At 37.7% G+C, this 15,646-nt stretch overlaps 1 protein-coding gene across 4 annotated transcripts in view; it reads left to right on the top strand.

Annotated features, from left to right (window-relative positions):
• The window catches only part of LOC149808062 (D-amino-acid oxidase-like), a 47,018-nt gene that overhangs the window by 10,741 nt on the left and 20,631 nt on the right, over positions 1–15,646 (top strand). For 2 of the 4 annotated variants that reach the window (XM_089973185.1, XM_089973191.1), the window contains exons 1-4: positions 26–146; positions 1,483–1,682; positions 10,697–10,811; positions 13,210–13,286. In XM_089973185.1, coding sequence (XP_089829311.1) covers positions 105–146; positions 1,483–1,682; positions 10,697–10,811; positions 13,210–13,286 — 434 coding nt within the window. In that variant the 5' untranslated portion in view covers positions 26–104. Of the gene's footprint in view, positions 1–25; positions 147–1,482; positions 1,683–10,696; positions 10,812–13,209; positions 13,287–15,646 lie in introns of those variants that run through there. The other 2 variants (XM_089973197.1, XM_089973204.1) reach the window with 1 other exon arrangement.

The following is a 15,646-nucleotide window of genomic DNA, read 5'->3' as shown; positions in this document are numbered from 1 at the left end:
AGTGCTACTAGACATCACTATAAACTGCCACACTGCAGACATCAAAGCGATATAACTGAAAAATTGTTAAAGCTACGTTAAAAATCCAAATCACACACATACACATGCAAACCAGTTGCACAGCACCATCACAGACAATTGGACAGGTAGGTATTGATGGCAAGATCTCAGGATCCAGTATAAAGGCCTTTAATATTTCACAATAAATTTAGAGAAAATTTGATAGGTGTAAGCATTAGGTATGTAGGCCTTTTGACTCCAATAGCATATGTGACTTTCATTTGATTTTAGGATCATTGGGCAAAAGGGTCAAGGTCATTAGCTTGTCTTTCACATCTTGCAGACTTTTTTTGTGTTACAATGTCATTCAGTCATATTGTGTTACAGAGTCATTCAGTCATTGTGTTACAATGGCATTCAGTCATTGTGTTAAAATGGCATTCAGTAATTATGTTACAATGACATTCAGTCATTATGTTACAATGGCATTCAGTCATGTTACAATGGCATTTAACCATGTTACAATGCATTCAGTCATTATGTTACAGTGGCATTCAGTCATTATGTTACAGTGCATTCAGTCATGTTACTATGGCATTCAGTCATTGTGTTACAATGGCATTCAGTCATTATGTCACAATGGCATTCAGTCATTATGTTACAATGGCATTCAGTCATTATGTTACAATGCATTCAGTCATTATGTTAGAATGACATTCAGTCATTGTGTTACAATAGCATTCGGTCATTGTGTTACAATGGCAATCAGTCATTGTGTTACAGTGGCATTCAGTCATTGTGTTACAACGGCATTCAGTCATTATGATAGTCGCAGAAAAAAGGAACTTAGTACATTAGTAATATGAAGGTTAATCAAAGGTTGGTTTGGAAAACCAAACAACTAGGCATTTGATTGTTGTTTTCAATGTTAAGTTATAAATAAACGAAGTTTTAATATTTTGTTTTCACAGTCTTGCAACCTGAAATGTTTCTTAGATCAGTAAAAAACCATTACAGATGAACTCTTATTGGTGACCAGTTACCAGCACTAGGGTTTTTGTCTGACAGTGACAGTTTTGTGAATTAAGGAAACCTTTCACTGTATGTACTTGCTTGCATGTCGGGTCCAGCTGCAAATGGCAGAGATCTTGATTTGTCGTTGCATAGTGTGCCAGCAGATCAGGGTCTGTTTTGTTTGTTTTAATGATTCCTCTGTTATTTTGGGGTGACAGATCCAACTTGTATATGAGTATGTATATATAATATTCAGTAATAACATTTTCCATCAAAATATTGAAAATGTCTCTAATCACCTTGCTTTGTACAGAAGACCTCATTCTTTGAATGATTCATATTAATTAGCTAATTAAACTTCCATTTTAATAACTCTTTTTTTATTATTATTGTTATTATTATTATTATTGTTGTTGTTATTATTGTTATTGTTGTTTTTGTTATTATTTTTTTAAATTTTATTTTCAGTTGAAGATGAAGAAACAACAGATAGGTGTGATTGGGGCAGGTGTAATAGGGTTGTCATCTGCTCTGCAGATACAGGAGGTATGTCCAGGGTCAGAGGTCACCATCATTGCAGACAAATTCAGCCCTGATACAACTTCAGATGTATCGGGAGGGTTCTGGGAACCACATCTACTTGGCAGTACACCACAAGAGAGAATTAGGTTAGGCAGTTTTATCATCTTTAATAGTGAAAAATTTGTTATGGAAAATTTATATTAAATTATAATTCCATCTATGAATAATTAAGATATGCACATCAATCAAAGATGCATGGTGTTGTTTGTGTGGGTGTGTGTTTTGGAGTTTTAACATTGCTTTAAATAAATCTCAGTCATATCTCTACCACGTCAGCAATGTGGCAGTTTACAGTGATGTCTAGCACTGGGGTGTCATGCCACAGACATGTAGCATGCTGTCCCACCCAGTCACATTATCCTGACACCAGGCAGACCAGACCTAACACTAACCTCTTAATGCTTCACACCAAGTGTGGCAGCTGCTAGTACCATTGTTATAAGTCTTTGGTATGTCTTGACCAGGGTATGAACCCGCTACCTCTTGCATCCAAAGCGGACACTCTTACCACTAGGCAACAAGAGCGCTCAAAATATGCATGATAGATCAGAATATGTTAAATGAAATATGAGGATCATAACATGACATTTAAAAAATATTTTATCATGAAATTGCATGTTTTTAGTGAAGTAGCAACATTTTATTCTCTTATGGTCTAACTGGTAATACTGGTTCAAAACAGTAAATCATGTAATTTGTGAAACAATTCCATTAATTGATTAGTGATTAGGCTTGGTTTGATCACAGTCATTAAAAGTCTTGCATCACAGTCATTAAAAGTCTTGCATATGTTTGTTGGCATATCTCCACCTAACCCACGTGTATCATTTCAAAATGAATCAATATGACACAACTTGACACTAAAGTAAAACCTACCTAAGGACAGTTCTATGCAAGGAATCTTTGCCCATAAAGAATTTTGTTTTAATTCTCCATGCAAATCTTTGCATGGTTGTCCTTTATCTAAGGGGCATACTGAGAACACACATTATACAACTCCCCCCCTTTCATAAGCAGTGTACATGAGTTTGGTTTTACTCTCTGCACCCATGAGTTTGTCATCCTGGCCTGGGATTCAGCTCCTGTATTATAGGAGTTTATGTATATTATTACACCTTGCAAATCCAGCCCTCCCAGATACTACTTTTAGCTAAAAGGAGTATAAAGTTGCCTCCCAATCTACTGACTTATTTGGTGGTTGGGCAGAGTGATCTCCCCTTACATATAAGATTTGGTGGCACAGTGTAAGAATATCCCAGTTATTGCTTCTGCTCGTGCCAAGCAGCATGCTGTCATAATGGGAGACCTTGCAAAAGCCAGAAGCTACGTGGAAGATATACCACTACAAGTTGGAGGAGTTTATCACTTCTTAGCAAAGTATACTCCATCTCTATTTCCAACTTTTTCTCTCTTTCTATCGTGATGAAGTTTTGCCTTTACAAGTTGCCACACTTTGTCATTGTCACAGATTTAGGTACTTGCACGTGGAGCCTAAGCGACTTCACAGTCAGTTCATGCTGTACTTATTTTTTATGTGCAAGTCTCTAGTGCTTATATAAGTCCTATATATGGGTAAGCTCCTATCCAAGGCTTTGGGGCCCCGAGTGGCCAAGTGGTCTAAAGCACTCTCCGTTACGGATCACTGCCATCTCACCCCTGTCTGCTTAGGTTCAAGACTCGGATTCAACCAATGTGGGTATGTGAGAAAGCTTGCCAGTAGCTACTTGTGGGTCGGTGGTTCTTTCCAGGGTTTTCCCCGAGTTCTTCCTCCACCATTAATACTGGCCGCCATGTATAGCCTATCGTGTGCTGAAAAATGGCGTTACCCTACAACAACAACAACAACTATCCAATGCTTTCATAGCGTCTGAGCGCCAGCTTTAATGTACTTGCATGTATGGGCGATCACTGGGCCTTTTTTCCTACAAGTATTGCCTCATAATGGATTTTGTTGCACCTACTGTGTACATCTCTACAATGGTACCTTGGTTCCCTTTTACGCAAAGGTGTTTTGTGTGTAATGTAGACACTCTCGTACATTTATGTATTTCTTCTGCTTTGGTTGGACAAGTACAGGTCAGCACATTATACATGGTTTATTCAGTCACCTCCTGCGCATGCACGTTTCTATAGGCGACCCTTGAATCATGTTTGTATGCATAAACTTTAAATCATATTTATGGAGCATTGAGTTGATCGCACGTGCAGTCTATGTGACTTCATAAGTTAGGTTCGGGCTACATTATTTACATGTGTACATGCCTTTATGCTCTGAAGAACTCCTTTTATATATGTATAATTCTGTCCTTTCTTATATATAAGGGTGACTTATTTTACCATGATATTTTTAGCCTTGGAAGACCATGCGTCAATGATTTTACCTGTACAGGCCATCCTTGACCTTACCTACAGGTAAGCATTGCAGCTGAAATCATCTGCTATCACTTTTTCCAGGTAACCATCATTTGGTATAGCTATGTACCCACATGGTATTCAAATGTCACAGGTGTAGGCACACAGATTTATAAACAGGTGGTATTGTCATTAGATTTTACCTGTATGCTTCCTTGCTTTATTAGACTTATCAATTTCTGGGTCACCCTTTTAATGAATTAGCTCTGCATGAAATTTGCGTTCTAAGACAGGTGCAGGGCTAGTTTTATCTGTTTTACTCTATTTTGTCTTACATATTAGAACTATTTGCAAAGTGCAAACAACATACAGCTCGGGCTGAAGACGTCACCAGTTTGCATTCTGATTTTGTCCTCATTGTGAATTTTTATGGGAACAAGGAAGATAATTCAACTTACCCTTTAGCCATGAAGCACCGGACTTTGACACACTCGGAAATAACTCCAGCACCCAATGTACCACCACAGGACTCATCTTGTTTTGAACTCCCCGTACCTTGCCTCCTCAGGGTCTGACTTGATTCCTCCTACAGAATGGGACAGTGCTAACCAACAGCCATGTTCCCTCTCATTCAGCAGACATACGGACAGGTTACATTAATCAAATATTCCATGACCCGTCCCAGCTGATGATCCTAATGGCATCTTCCTCATACTGATGGCCTATTTCCGTTGTGACTGGCCTAGGCCATATACTAGGGCTCACAAAGGGTCAAACATCAATATTACAGGCTCAATCAATAACAGCCCAGGCTTCCAGTACATCGAACCCGACTTTTGCAGACATGTGCAGGGACCTGTCTATGTCATATCACCTCGTGATACTAATTCGGCATGTTACCACTAGTAGATGGGGCCCTGAGTGGCCGAGTGGTCTAAAGCACTCACAGTTCCAGATCACTGCCATCTTGCCTCTGTCTGCCTGGGTTGGAGTCTCAGGCATGGCTAATGTGGGTACGTGATAAAGCCTGCCAGTAGCTTCTTGTGGGTTGGTGGTTCTTCCCATATTTTTCCAGGGTTCTTCCTCCTTCAGTTATACTGGGCCCCATGTATGGCCTATCTTGTGCTGAAAATTGGTGTTAAACCCTGCAATAAGAACAACAACCACTAGTAGATCCTCACTCCTCAACAGATGTTGCTTTGCAATTTCTCTACACTGTCTCACGAAAAGAGCCTCTTTACTCAGCGACTGTCTTGAAGTCACTATTTTTAATTCAGCGCATTCTACAAGTTTAGTGAGTGACAGACCTCGTCCCTCTTTGCCAGGAAAGTCTCATGTTACAGGAACCATAGCCTTCTGAACCTTCATTGAGGAGGTTTTTCCACCTCCTGAGCTTTGTCCTTTGATGACAACTCCATCAACAATATGCTCCAGCATCTGTTGTTCTTATGACGAATGGAGGGTTCTGACTTTAGGTATGTTCGCAGTCTGTGAGAGTTACATACTTTCTTGCCCACCTTCATTATCAGTTCATCTGCAGTTCTAACATTTGCACTCCCACCAGCTTTTCATTCTGAACTCCAGCATTGACAATGATCTTGTCACATTGGGGATGACTTAGCCACACTCCATACATATGGATCGGATGGCCTTTGTTGACACTGTGCAGTGAGTAATATTGTTACCATGACTTCGTTGGTGGATGTTTGCTCTCTCGGGCTATCTTCCAACCATTGGAACATATCTTATCTTCTCCCTCTCAGACTACCTCAGTGCATGCATGGGTCCGAGTCATTCTCAAATTAAGAGCACAGCCTTTATCCTCTACCTTTTGTTTAACGTCCCGAAGGATGAAATACGCTAACAAGCCATCAAGACACATTTCCCTCCTTTCCACAATTTCAGTCTCGATACAGGTATAGTACAAGGGATCAACAAAAGGACCCAAGGGTTACTCATAGGACATGAACCTCTGAAAGCCTTCCTATTGAAGCTCCAACAATTTCATACCATGTGTATATAGCACTGTGAGGGTTCTTTCGTTCCTCACCTTTTTCTTGGTCCCAATGGCAAATGACTCTTTGCGTCTGGTCATCAGTCTAAGTGCCTTTAGTCCATTTATCCAGGTCCTTTGGTCTGGAAATATCACAGCGCATTTGAACGACATCCATGAGGGAGACTTTGAAATCACTGTAGGTTTAGATGGCGCGTACCTTCATGTCTCTATTCATAAGGCTTTTAGGACATTCCTGCGATTAGACCACGAAATCATCTATCACTTCAGGGCACCCCAATTAAGGTTCAACATCTGCCCTCGGGTCTTCCCTCGTCTGACAAATCGAGTAATTGTGCATGTCCGGACCATTTCTGTGGTGGCAACATCAAGTTACTTGCATTACATCCTGCACAACACCAGCGAGTTAGCTCTAACCAGTCATGACAGCCCTTGTTACCAGTCTGGACTTCTCATCAGCAAGGAATAATCCGACCCATCTCAACAATTTGTTCAATCCTACAATAGTGATTTGTCTTCAAAAACAAAAAGGGCCTCAGTCTCCAGACCTTTGCTTCATGATGTGGGACTTATCTCGAATAACAAGGAGGAACTCAATCATACAATAGTGATTTATCTTCAACAAGGAGGACCCCAGTCCCCAGACCTTTGCATCATGGTGTGGGACTTTTTGAAGTGGTGTTGTCATCAACAAGTCATACAGGTTCACTGTATCCCAGGACTCCTCAATGCATTGACCGACCCTTTGTCATGGAACAATCGACTAGTACGGAAGGAATGGTCTCTCCATCCCTCAGTTCTCACTCAGATCTTTACCCAGTGGGACCAACCATTGGTGGGCCTGTTTGCAACAATTGGGAATGCCAAAACCCCAATCTCTCCCATCCTGGACCTAACAGCTTGGGCAGTGGATGCCCTATCATTGGATTTGACCAACCTGAACTCGTACACCAACCCCACAACACCTCTGATTCCAGGTGATACAGAAAGCAAGGGAATCAGCCTGTAGCCTCATCCTCATTGCACCACTCCATCAGGAATAGTTGTGGATTAACTACCTCATCAATCTTGCATCAGGAACCCCACAGAATTTGGGTTTTCCTTCATCTTCTCATATAACCACAATGGCAGTTGTTTCATCCTTGTCTAGAGCCCGAACCTGGATGCCTGGATCATCTCAAACAGGCTCTCAGAATTAAACATTTTCACAACCAGTCATGAAGAGAATTGCTCAGGCATGACCACCCTCCACTCTGAAAGCATATGAAGCCAATGGCACAGTTTCACCCAGTGGTGAGAAAACGAACATATGTTACCTCTCCAGGCATTGATACCACAGATGGCTAACTTCCTCCTCTAGCTCTTCGAAGAGAGCAAGTTAACACCAAGAACGGTCCAAGGTTAATGCTACATGATTGCCGACATCTTTTGTCATCATCAAAGAGAGGAAACCGAGGACTTATCTGACCTTCTCACCAACTTTATGTATACACAGCCAGAAATGTTAACCCTAGACCCAAAGTGAAACCTGTCTTGGGTATTAACCTGGCTGAATAAGACACCCTTTTCAAAGGCATCTCTGTTGCTCCTTTACATACAGGACCTGCTTCCTCATGGCATTAGCAACTGCAGGAAGAATTCTTGAAATACATGCCCTGTCAGCAGACCCAATTTACGTGCAAGTTCTGACAGGACGGGTCAGTTTTATTCATGATTGCATCCTCTTTCATCGCTTAGAACCCTCTCTCTTCCACGGGTAGCTAAACTTTTGTCACGAACCCTCTGTCTCATCTGGACACATCAACTAAAGGCCACCTACAAGATCCAGCCTGGGCTTTCAGTGATTCATTAATACAGAGTTGCTGTGTCGAAGGAGATCGTGCCACTTTCTACTTTTCAATAAAGGACAGGAATATTGATTGGAACAGAATATCATGTCCTGGTGTAATGGGGTTATTCGTTCAGCATATAGGGAAATAACCCCAGCTAAATGAACTTTAACACATTTCGGCTTAAGAGGTTCGAGCATTTTCCACTAACCTAGCATCAGTCAGGCTGTGGGACGGAGATCGGAATCCACATTCTCTAGTTTTTATCTCCAAGATATGTCATCCCAGAGAGGCCAGTTTGATCTGGTAGGACCTATATCCAGAGCTCAACAGGTCTCCCTTCTAGATCGGTCAACAGCTTCCTAAGACATGACTTCATAACTTCTGCTGGTTTTGCAGGGGAAATTCTTTTCCGTTTTGAAGCTGCGCCATGACAGATGGAGTCTACTCCAGTCAGGTTATCTAGGAAGCTGTCTCAGTACCTTAGGGGACTGAAGATGTTACCTTCAGGGTAAGGGGATGTACTTCCCTCCATCTCTTACCTATTCTCCTAAGGTATTTATGATTGGGTAACATATTCATAGAAGAAACCAAGTTTTCCTATTAAAATATGTTTCTTCAAAAATACTTACCCAGTCAAAATACACATACACTGTCCCAGCCTTCCCACAGTTATATCCATAGGGAGTGTGCCCACTGCTCCAGTAATAACTGGGATATTCTTACACTCTGCCACCAAGTCTTATATGTAAGAGGAGATCACTCTGCCCAACCACCAAATAGGTCGACTGACAACTTTTAGCTCCCTTTAGCTAAAAGTAGTATCTGGGAAGACTGCATTTGCGAGGTAGTGTTAGTTCTCCTAAGGTATTTTGATTGGTTTCCAAGATTTAGTAAAAAGTAACATAACGTTTTGCATGCCCACCCTGTCAGGGCTGTAACTCATATAACTAATTATAGACAAAAATTACACCATTGAGTGCATTTGGGGATGAATTGTGTGTCACACATATCTTTTTAGTACAAAATCTGGATTGATGTAACCCACTTTACAAAGTTTACTAATAATCCACTTTATGGTACTTTATGGCAGAATGTAAAGTACACAGTTGTCAAATATTTCATCATGTGCTAATTGAGGTGTTTATTTTCTTAAACTGAGCACTACAAAGAAGTCGTTAAGCATGCCTTTTTTATTAATTGTTTATTCATCATTTTATACATAAGTAAAAATAACAATTTATTTAAAATACCTACAACTTACAGATCACTTCATGAAAAGAAAATACAATTTTTACAATTTAAATGAAACTGTCATTTGGAAGAATTTACTTTTTATTAAAATGTTTTTGTACATATTCACCATGCAGCTATATGCCCTACTTCAAAAGAATTTTGTATGCTATTGAAAGGTGTCATTGTCGGCTTCACATGAAGGTTCAATGAACTACTATGATCACGTGATCAGCTCTGTGCTTTGTTTGTAAAACAGTGTGTGATCCTCAAAATGTCACTTATACTACACAACCGTGCAAAAGTTTTGGTTTGCTTATGAATTTAAAATGTGACAGTAGCTCTGTAGTTTGCAGATTTAAAGCAGTTTTGTTTCATCTTAGGGAATTGCAGTGAAAGTCCTCCAACTTTATGGACCTGTAATGATAATTCTTAAAAAATTATGTACTTCTGTATTGTCCAGTCAGCTGTTACCTTTCGTGCCCTTAGGAGACGTGCATATTAACACTATTTTCTCTGGAATTGTAACACCTTAGTAAAGTATCTACAGGCCAAATGACGCCATTTTGAAAATGATCCAGTGATTTTCATTTATGGCATAGATTAATAATGGTAACAGGACTTAAGATCATGCAAACAATACATGGGTGCAGGATATACACAACTTATTTCCAAAATTTGTGATTTTTGGGGGGTAATGCCTGGGTGTGGATTATATTTGTGTGCGGGTTATATATGTGAAAATGCAGTACATTTTGAAGGTGTGCCATGCACTGAAACTAAGTCACTGTACTTTTTTCTTCGGTTTTATTGAACACTGCTTTCAAACTCAAGCTGCAGAAATGTGTGCTCCTGTTCACTCACAACTTTAGTTTAAATAAGAGGGACACTGTCATAATGTTACAAGTATGAATCTCTCCTTAGGAGAATGGTTTTGTTGGTGAATCCGTTAGCATCCTTGCTTCTGGCATGTTTTGTAATCATATGATTTGAATGAAAGTGTTTGCTTATTAGCAAATATTGTCAGGAATGAGCTTTCCTCTATGCAAAATAAGTGTATACACCTTTATTACAGGAAGCATTTACTAACAATGAAACTTGTTATGTAAAGAACAGTTAGAGTTTAATGTTCTTTATATAAAAGTTTTATTATAAGTAAATGCTTCCTTTACTCTCATTCCTCAACTATTTTTAAATGTTTCCTTTTGCTGAGATCAGATGAATATGGTAATTGAGATCTCTTATGCATATCATCACTGTGGCATATCATCACTGTGGCATGTCATCACTGTAGCATATCATTACTGTGGCATATGATCACTGTGGCATATCATTACTGTGGCATATCATCACTGTGGCATATCATTACTGTGGCATGTACCTTTTCATTTCAACTCAACATGATAGATTATTTGTCATAAAATTAAAATTTCTAACCATTTAGAGTTTTTCTGGGCATGTCATTTTGGACCAGATCCTGAATGCAAGGTTAATGTTGGCAATGACCTCATTTGTAAAACCACTTGTCTTGAAAGATCATGTTTTCTTGCTAGAAAGGGTCTTTCTTTAAAGGCAAGTTATTTTTTTCTGCTGCAGTGGTTTTTATTTGTTGTTATAAAAATAAAATTCCAAAAATTGCAATGCATGAACACAATGTTACTTTTATTGTTAGGCACTGGAGTCAGGCAACCTGGGACCACATGACAGCACTTGCCCATTCCCAGCATGCATCAGAAGTTGGGGCTTGTCTTGTGTCAGGTTACACATTGTCACCTGTAAAAATTGAAGTACGTATAAATCTGGGAATATTTATCATTGCCATTTTTTTTTATCCATGTTTTAAACAAAATATGGATGTTAGAAAGACTGGCAACTACATGTATGTTTATGTAGTACATTAATGTGTGACATATGCATAGTACTTCTTCACCATTTAAGTTAGTGGACAAGTCTTCAGGTGTGATTTATAGAATAAATTAAAAAGGTGATGTGAATATCCTATTGAAAGATTTGTTCCATTGATTTCTCTCGTTCATTGGTTCAGAATGTAAAGTTTATGGAAAAAAGTAAAAAGCTAATTTGCAAAATACTTGCTCTAAACTCTGAGATACCATCAAATTATTTTTTATTCTGCTATCTGCAAAACAAATTTTGTAAATCCTTCCAATTAAGACTGCCAATGGGACTGAGGAGAAGTAACCTTAATTAACAGAACAGGTCTACAGCATGTTAAGACAGGTACCAAAATTAAACTAAATCATTTTCACTTACTGCTAGATGGAATTGGATATAGGAAATTGATGCAGGGAATTATCACATAATAGGTATAGTTTTCCTATAGTATGTGCAGTTTCATATTTTTGATATTACCACACGTTAAAATATCACTTTATGTGATTCTGATTGGTCCAAATAAGCCCATGAAATTATTGTGCAATATCCTCTTTAAGGATTGACTGGGATCGTGGGAAAACATTTTTCACCCTGCCTTCTGGAATATTTTGTTTTGAATGAACATTTTTGGCAGCCTTTTCTGAACTCGACTCACAAAAGGAAATTGAGGAAAAATTATTTCAGCTGTCTGAATATGGATATGTTATCCCCATGGGTTTGTTATGTCATGTATAACAATATCATAATGAGAAAAATGGCATAAAACTACAAAACAAGAACAACAATAAGAAGTAAAACTAAGGGTATTGCTTATTTGATGGCAGGGTGGGGGAGGGTCGGTATATCTGTAACATAGATATAGAATCCACCGTATATACAAGCATGGTTTAAATGTTGACTTACAGAAGTAAATAAACTCACCTCTGTTCACAGAAGAATTTGGACATAAATGGGTCTCTTAACTGACAGAACTTTATCCAACCACAGCTGATCTTTGCACAGTGTATATGGCATGCAAATCGGACTCAAAAAGAAATTTGTTTACGTCTTCTGTACAGTCTATTGTTCAGTCAAATACTACAAATATCCGGTGACAAATGCATTGCAGTAAATGTGGGAATTTCTGCATCCAGTAATCCTATTTCACATGAAAATCGCAACAATGTAATGCTTTGTTCTGAAAGGGACATTCTAGGGTAAACATGTACTCTAGGCCTACCGTGTACCATATCTAACAATGTGGCATCACATCGCATTGATTATTCTGTTTTGAAAAATGATTTTGCTGTCATAAAGTGTTTATTCAGATGGAAGCTTTTTCTTTGATTTATAGTTTGTAAAAAAGTACAATCTACTTTTATTAGTTCAACTTTGTTTGGGACTGTATTTTATACACAATATATGAAAGGTGCACTGTATGTCAGAATGAACGAAATTATTCGTTCTTCTTTCTATCTAAGTAATTTCCACTGAAATAAAAACTGTGTGATAAAAAGAATCTCAAATGGGTTAATATATAATATTAAATTTATGAAATTCGTTGAATAATGTCCAACTTTTGCTTGCAAAGGCTCACACAATTTGGACATTATTCAACTCGTTTCATAAATTCAGTATTATATCATTACCCATTTGAGATCCTCTATTGATATAATTATTCATCCTAAATCATATAAAATATCATTAAATTTTGGTCTTTAAGGAACATTGTATTAAGAAAGTGTTGCTTACCAATTACTTACCAGTTTTCCCTGATGTTGTACATCTCATTGCTGTAGTTGGTGAGCGTACATTGCAACCAATCAAAACCTCTCTCAAAGTTTTAAATTGGCGACTGGTTGCATTTAGGAAGATTTAACGAGATATACATTCACTTCATAACTCTAAGAGAGTGGTCTTGATTGTACGGTGTTCTAGTGGACAGGAGTATTGACCGTTCATCTAATGATGATTTAAGTTCAGAAGAAAAAACTGATCAAGTTGAATATCCTTGAAGCACATTACATTATACACGGCTTAACTTGATGACAAGTGGAAGTTTGTGTATGTTTATAATGACTAGTGGTCATAAAATTAGAGTGGACAAAAATTAGAAAAATAAAACTTTCAATGCAAATGTTTCTTTTTATTGGCAATTAATTAATAACAAAGTGTTTAACAACATGGGTGTCTTCAGTTCTTGGAGAAACAGTCTGCCTGTGAAACTGAGCATCTAAAATATATCTGAGTATTCAAGTTAAGGAGATATTACTGGTGAAACAGATTAATGACACATACTTAATTGCGTTACAGCGTCCCCCATACTGGGATCAGGTGATTGGATTCCGAGAGGTCAGTCAGGAAGAGATGGCCAGGTTTCCAGGTGTTAAGTAGGTACTCATCACAATTTCACAATTAGAACAACTTCTGAGAGAGAGAGAGATTACCAGTATATGATGATGTATCATGTAGTTTTGTGTCAAAGATTTCTCTCCAAGTTTTCATAAAAATTGTAAGTTCTGTAGTTGCTGTATGGTGTGAAAATGCATCAACATTATCAACATTTTCAACATGTATTTGGGCTGTTGGACTATCAAAACTGGCACTCACAATTTTATGGTGAATGTAAAAAGAGGAGCAGTTTTCAGATGTAAACTCAGTCAGCATGAAATAAAATCTTGACCTTTTGAGTAAATATGGCATAAATAACAAATTTTTACACTTTATTTTACATATATTTTTTTGTACCATTATCATTTATTTTATATATGTTTTGAAGAATTTTTTTCTCTTTGCCTTTCTTATCTTGTTGTACTACAAATTTATGTTTATATGGAAGGGTTTTTCTTCCCAAGTATTTTTTCATTATAAAGCTTTATAATTTAATTAACACAGCTTAATTTTGTTTTTTTCGAGTTTATTGTGGAATAAATTGTCAGTTGATGACTCACACAGCAAATAACGGCCAAATAATCTTTTATAATTGCAATACTTTATAAACAAAGTTTTTAAATTTTATTTTGTTTTTTAAAGATATTTCCTATCAGATTTAGAGCTTTATTTAAGTGTATGAATTCTTGTTGATGGCATCTGCTATGTAGCTATTTATAGAACACAGGATTCTCCATGTCCAACATAATAGCTACATCAACATAAAAAAAGAATTCTACCAATGGTAGGCGATCTAAGGCTTTGAACATTCCACAGCATGCTCTTAATCTTTTATCTAAATTGGCATATGTGATCAGAGTAGCAGTTCAATATTCAAAGCAAAGGCTGTGTTGTTTTGTTCGACATACGAATGACTCTTGAATTTGATGCTCTAATAAGTTCGTTGTGACTTGACCAAATCATTATTGTCCAGACATGTGAGTAACCAATTTTCATTTCTTGAAATCTCTTTACATGTTCATTAGCAGTTTAAGTAAGCTACCTACAGGGGCTACTTACAAATGAAATTAAGACTATCAGTAAATGGTTATAGTGATGGGTGTCCAATAGTCAGACAGTTCAAGACATCAACCATGACAGTTACGATGGGGAAGCAGTGGGAGTTTTACCCCCATCACTCATCATAACTATCAAGGTTGGTGTCGTACATTGTAGGACTGTGAATCCAATTGTTATAGTGTTAGTCTTTGACACCCCCTCCTCCCAGTCCCTATATCTATTTACCTATAATTTTAAATTCATTTATAATGAGCCGCAGTGAAAATGCTCCACAATGCCCCAATGGCAGGTTTTAGTTTCCCAGCTTTTTTTCCCAATCTGATCAAAGAGAGAATTATTTATCTTCACAAAAATTACAAAGATTTATTATTTGATTCAGTCAAATCAGTTTATTAAATTTTCTAAATAAAATATAAACCCATCGTTTTTATTTCATTTTAAAGGCATGCAGTATGTGTGCTTCTGATTCTGTGTTTACATTAGTTGCTTTGCACATGACTCTGTTTATGGAAGTAAAAAGTAGTTCTCCGTACAGTTTATAAAGAAATAAATGCAACTGGGTCTGATCACATGGTTATGTTCATACCATTGGAAATTTTCCCTACATTTATCAGCTGATGCAACAGCAATTATCTTTTAATCAGCACTGTATAGCCAGCAGTGTGCTGTTGTGCCATTAATCCCTACACACATATTAAGATGAACAGTTTCAGAGTAATTTGTACTTCTTGTCTGATTCCACAGAAATGAATGCTGTGCTAGTTTTCCTTCTTTAATAAAAAAAAAATTTTGCTTGGGAACAACCAGGATGAATGTATAATTTTGCTTGAGTTACAGCAAACTAAAAGGCAATCATGTAGGTATGTTGCAGATAGAGACTTATGTAGGTATGTTGCAAATAGAGGCTTATGTAGGTATGTTGCAAATAGAGGCTTATGTAGGTATGTTGCAAATAGAGGCTTATGTAGGTATGTTGCAAATAGAGGCTTATGTAGGTATGTTGCAAATAGAGGCTTATGTAGGTATATTGCAAATAGAGGCTTATGTAGGTATGTTGCAAATAGAGGCTTATGTAGGTATGTTGCAAATAGAGGCAATCATTTAGGTATGTTACAAATAGAGGCTTATGTAGGTATGTTGCAAATAGAGGCAATCATTTAGGTATGTTGCAAATAGAGGCTTATGTAGGTACCGTATGTTGCAAATAGAGGCTTATGTAGGTATGTTGCAAATAGAGGCAATCATTTAGGTATGTTGCAAATAGAGGCTTATGTAGGTACCGTATGTTGCAAATAGAGGT

This window comes from Sinohyriopsis cumingii, chromosome 1, assembly GCF_028554795.1.
Source record: "Sinohyriopsis cumingii isolate HCF-2022 chromosome 1, ASM2855479v2, whole genome shotgun sequence".
NCBI lineage: Eukaryota > Metazoa > Mollusca > Bivalvia > Unionida > Unionidae > Sinohyriopsis > Sinohyriopsis cumingii.
This window is presented reverse-complemented; position numbering and strand designations above follow the sequence as displayed.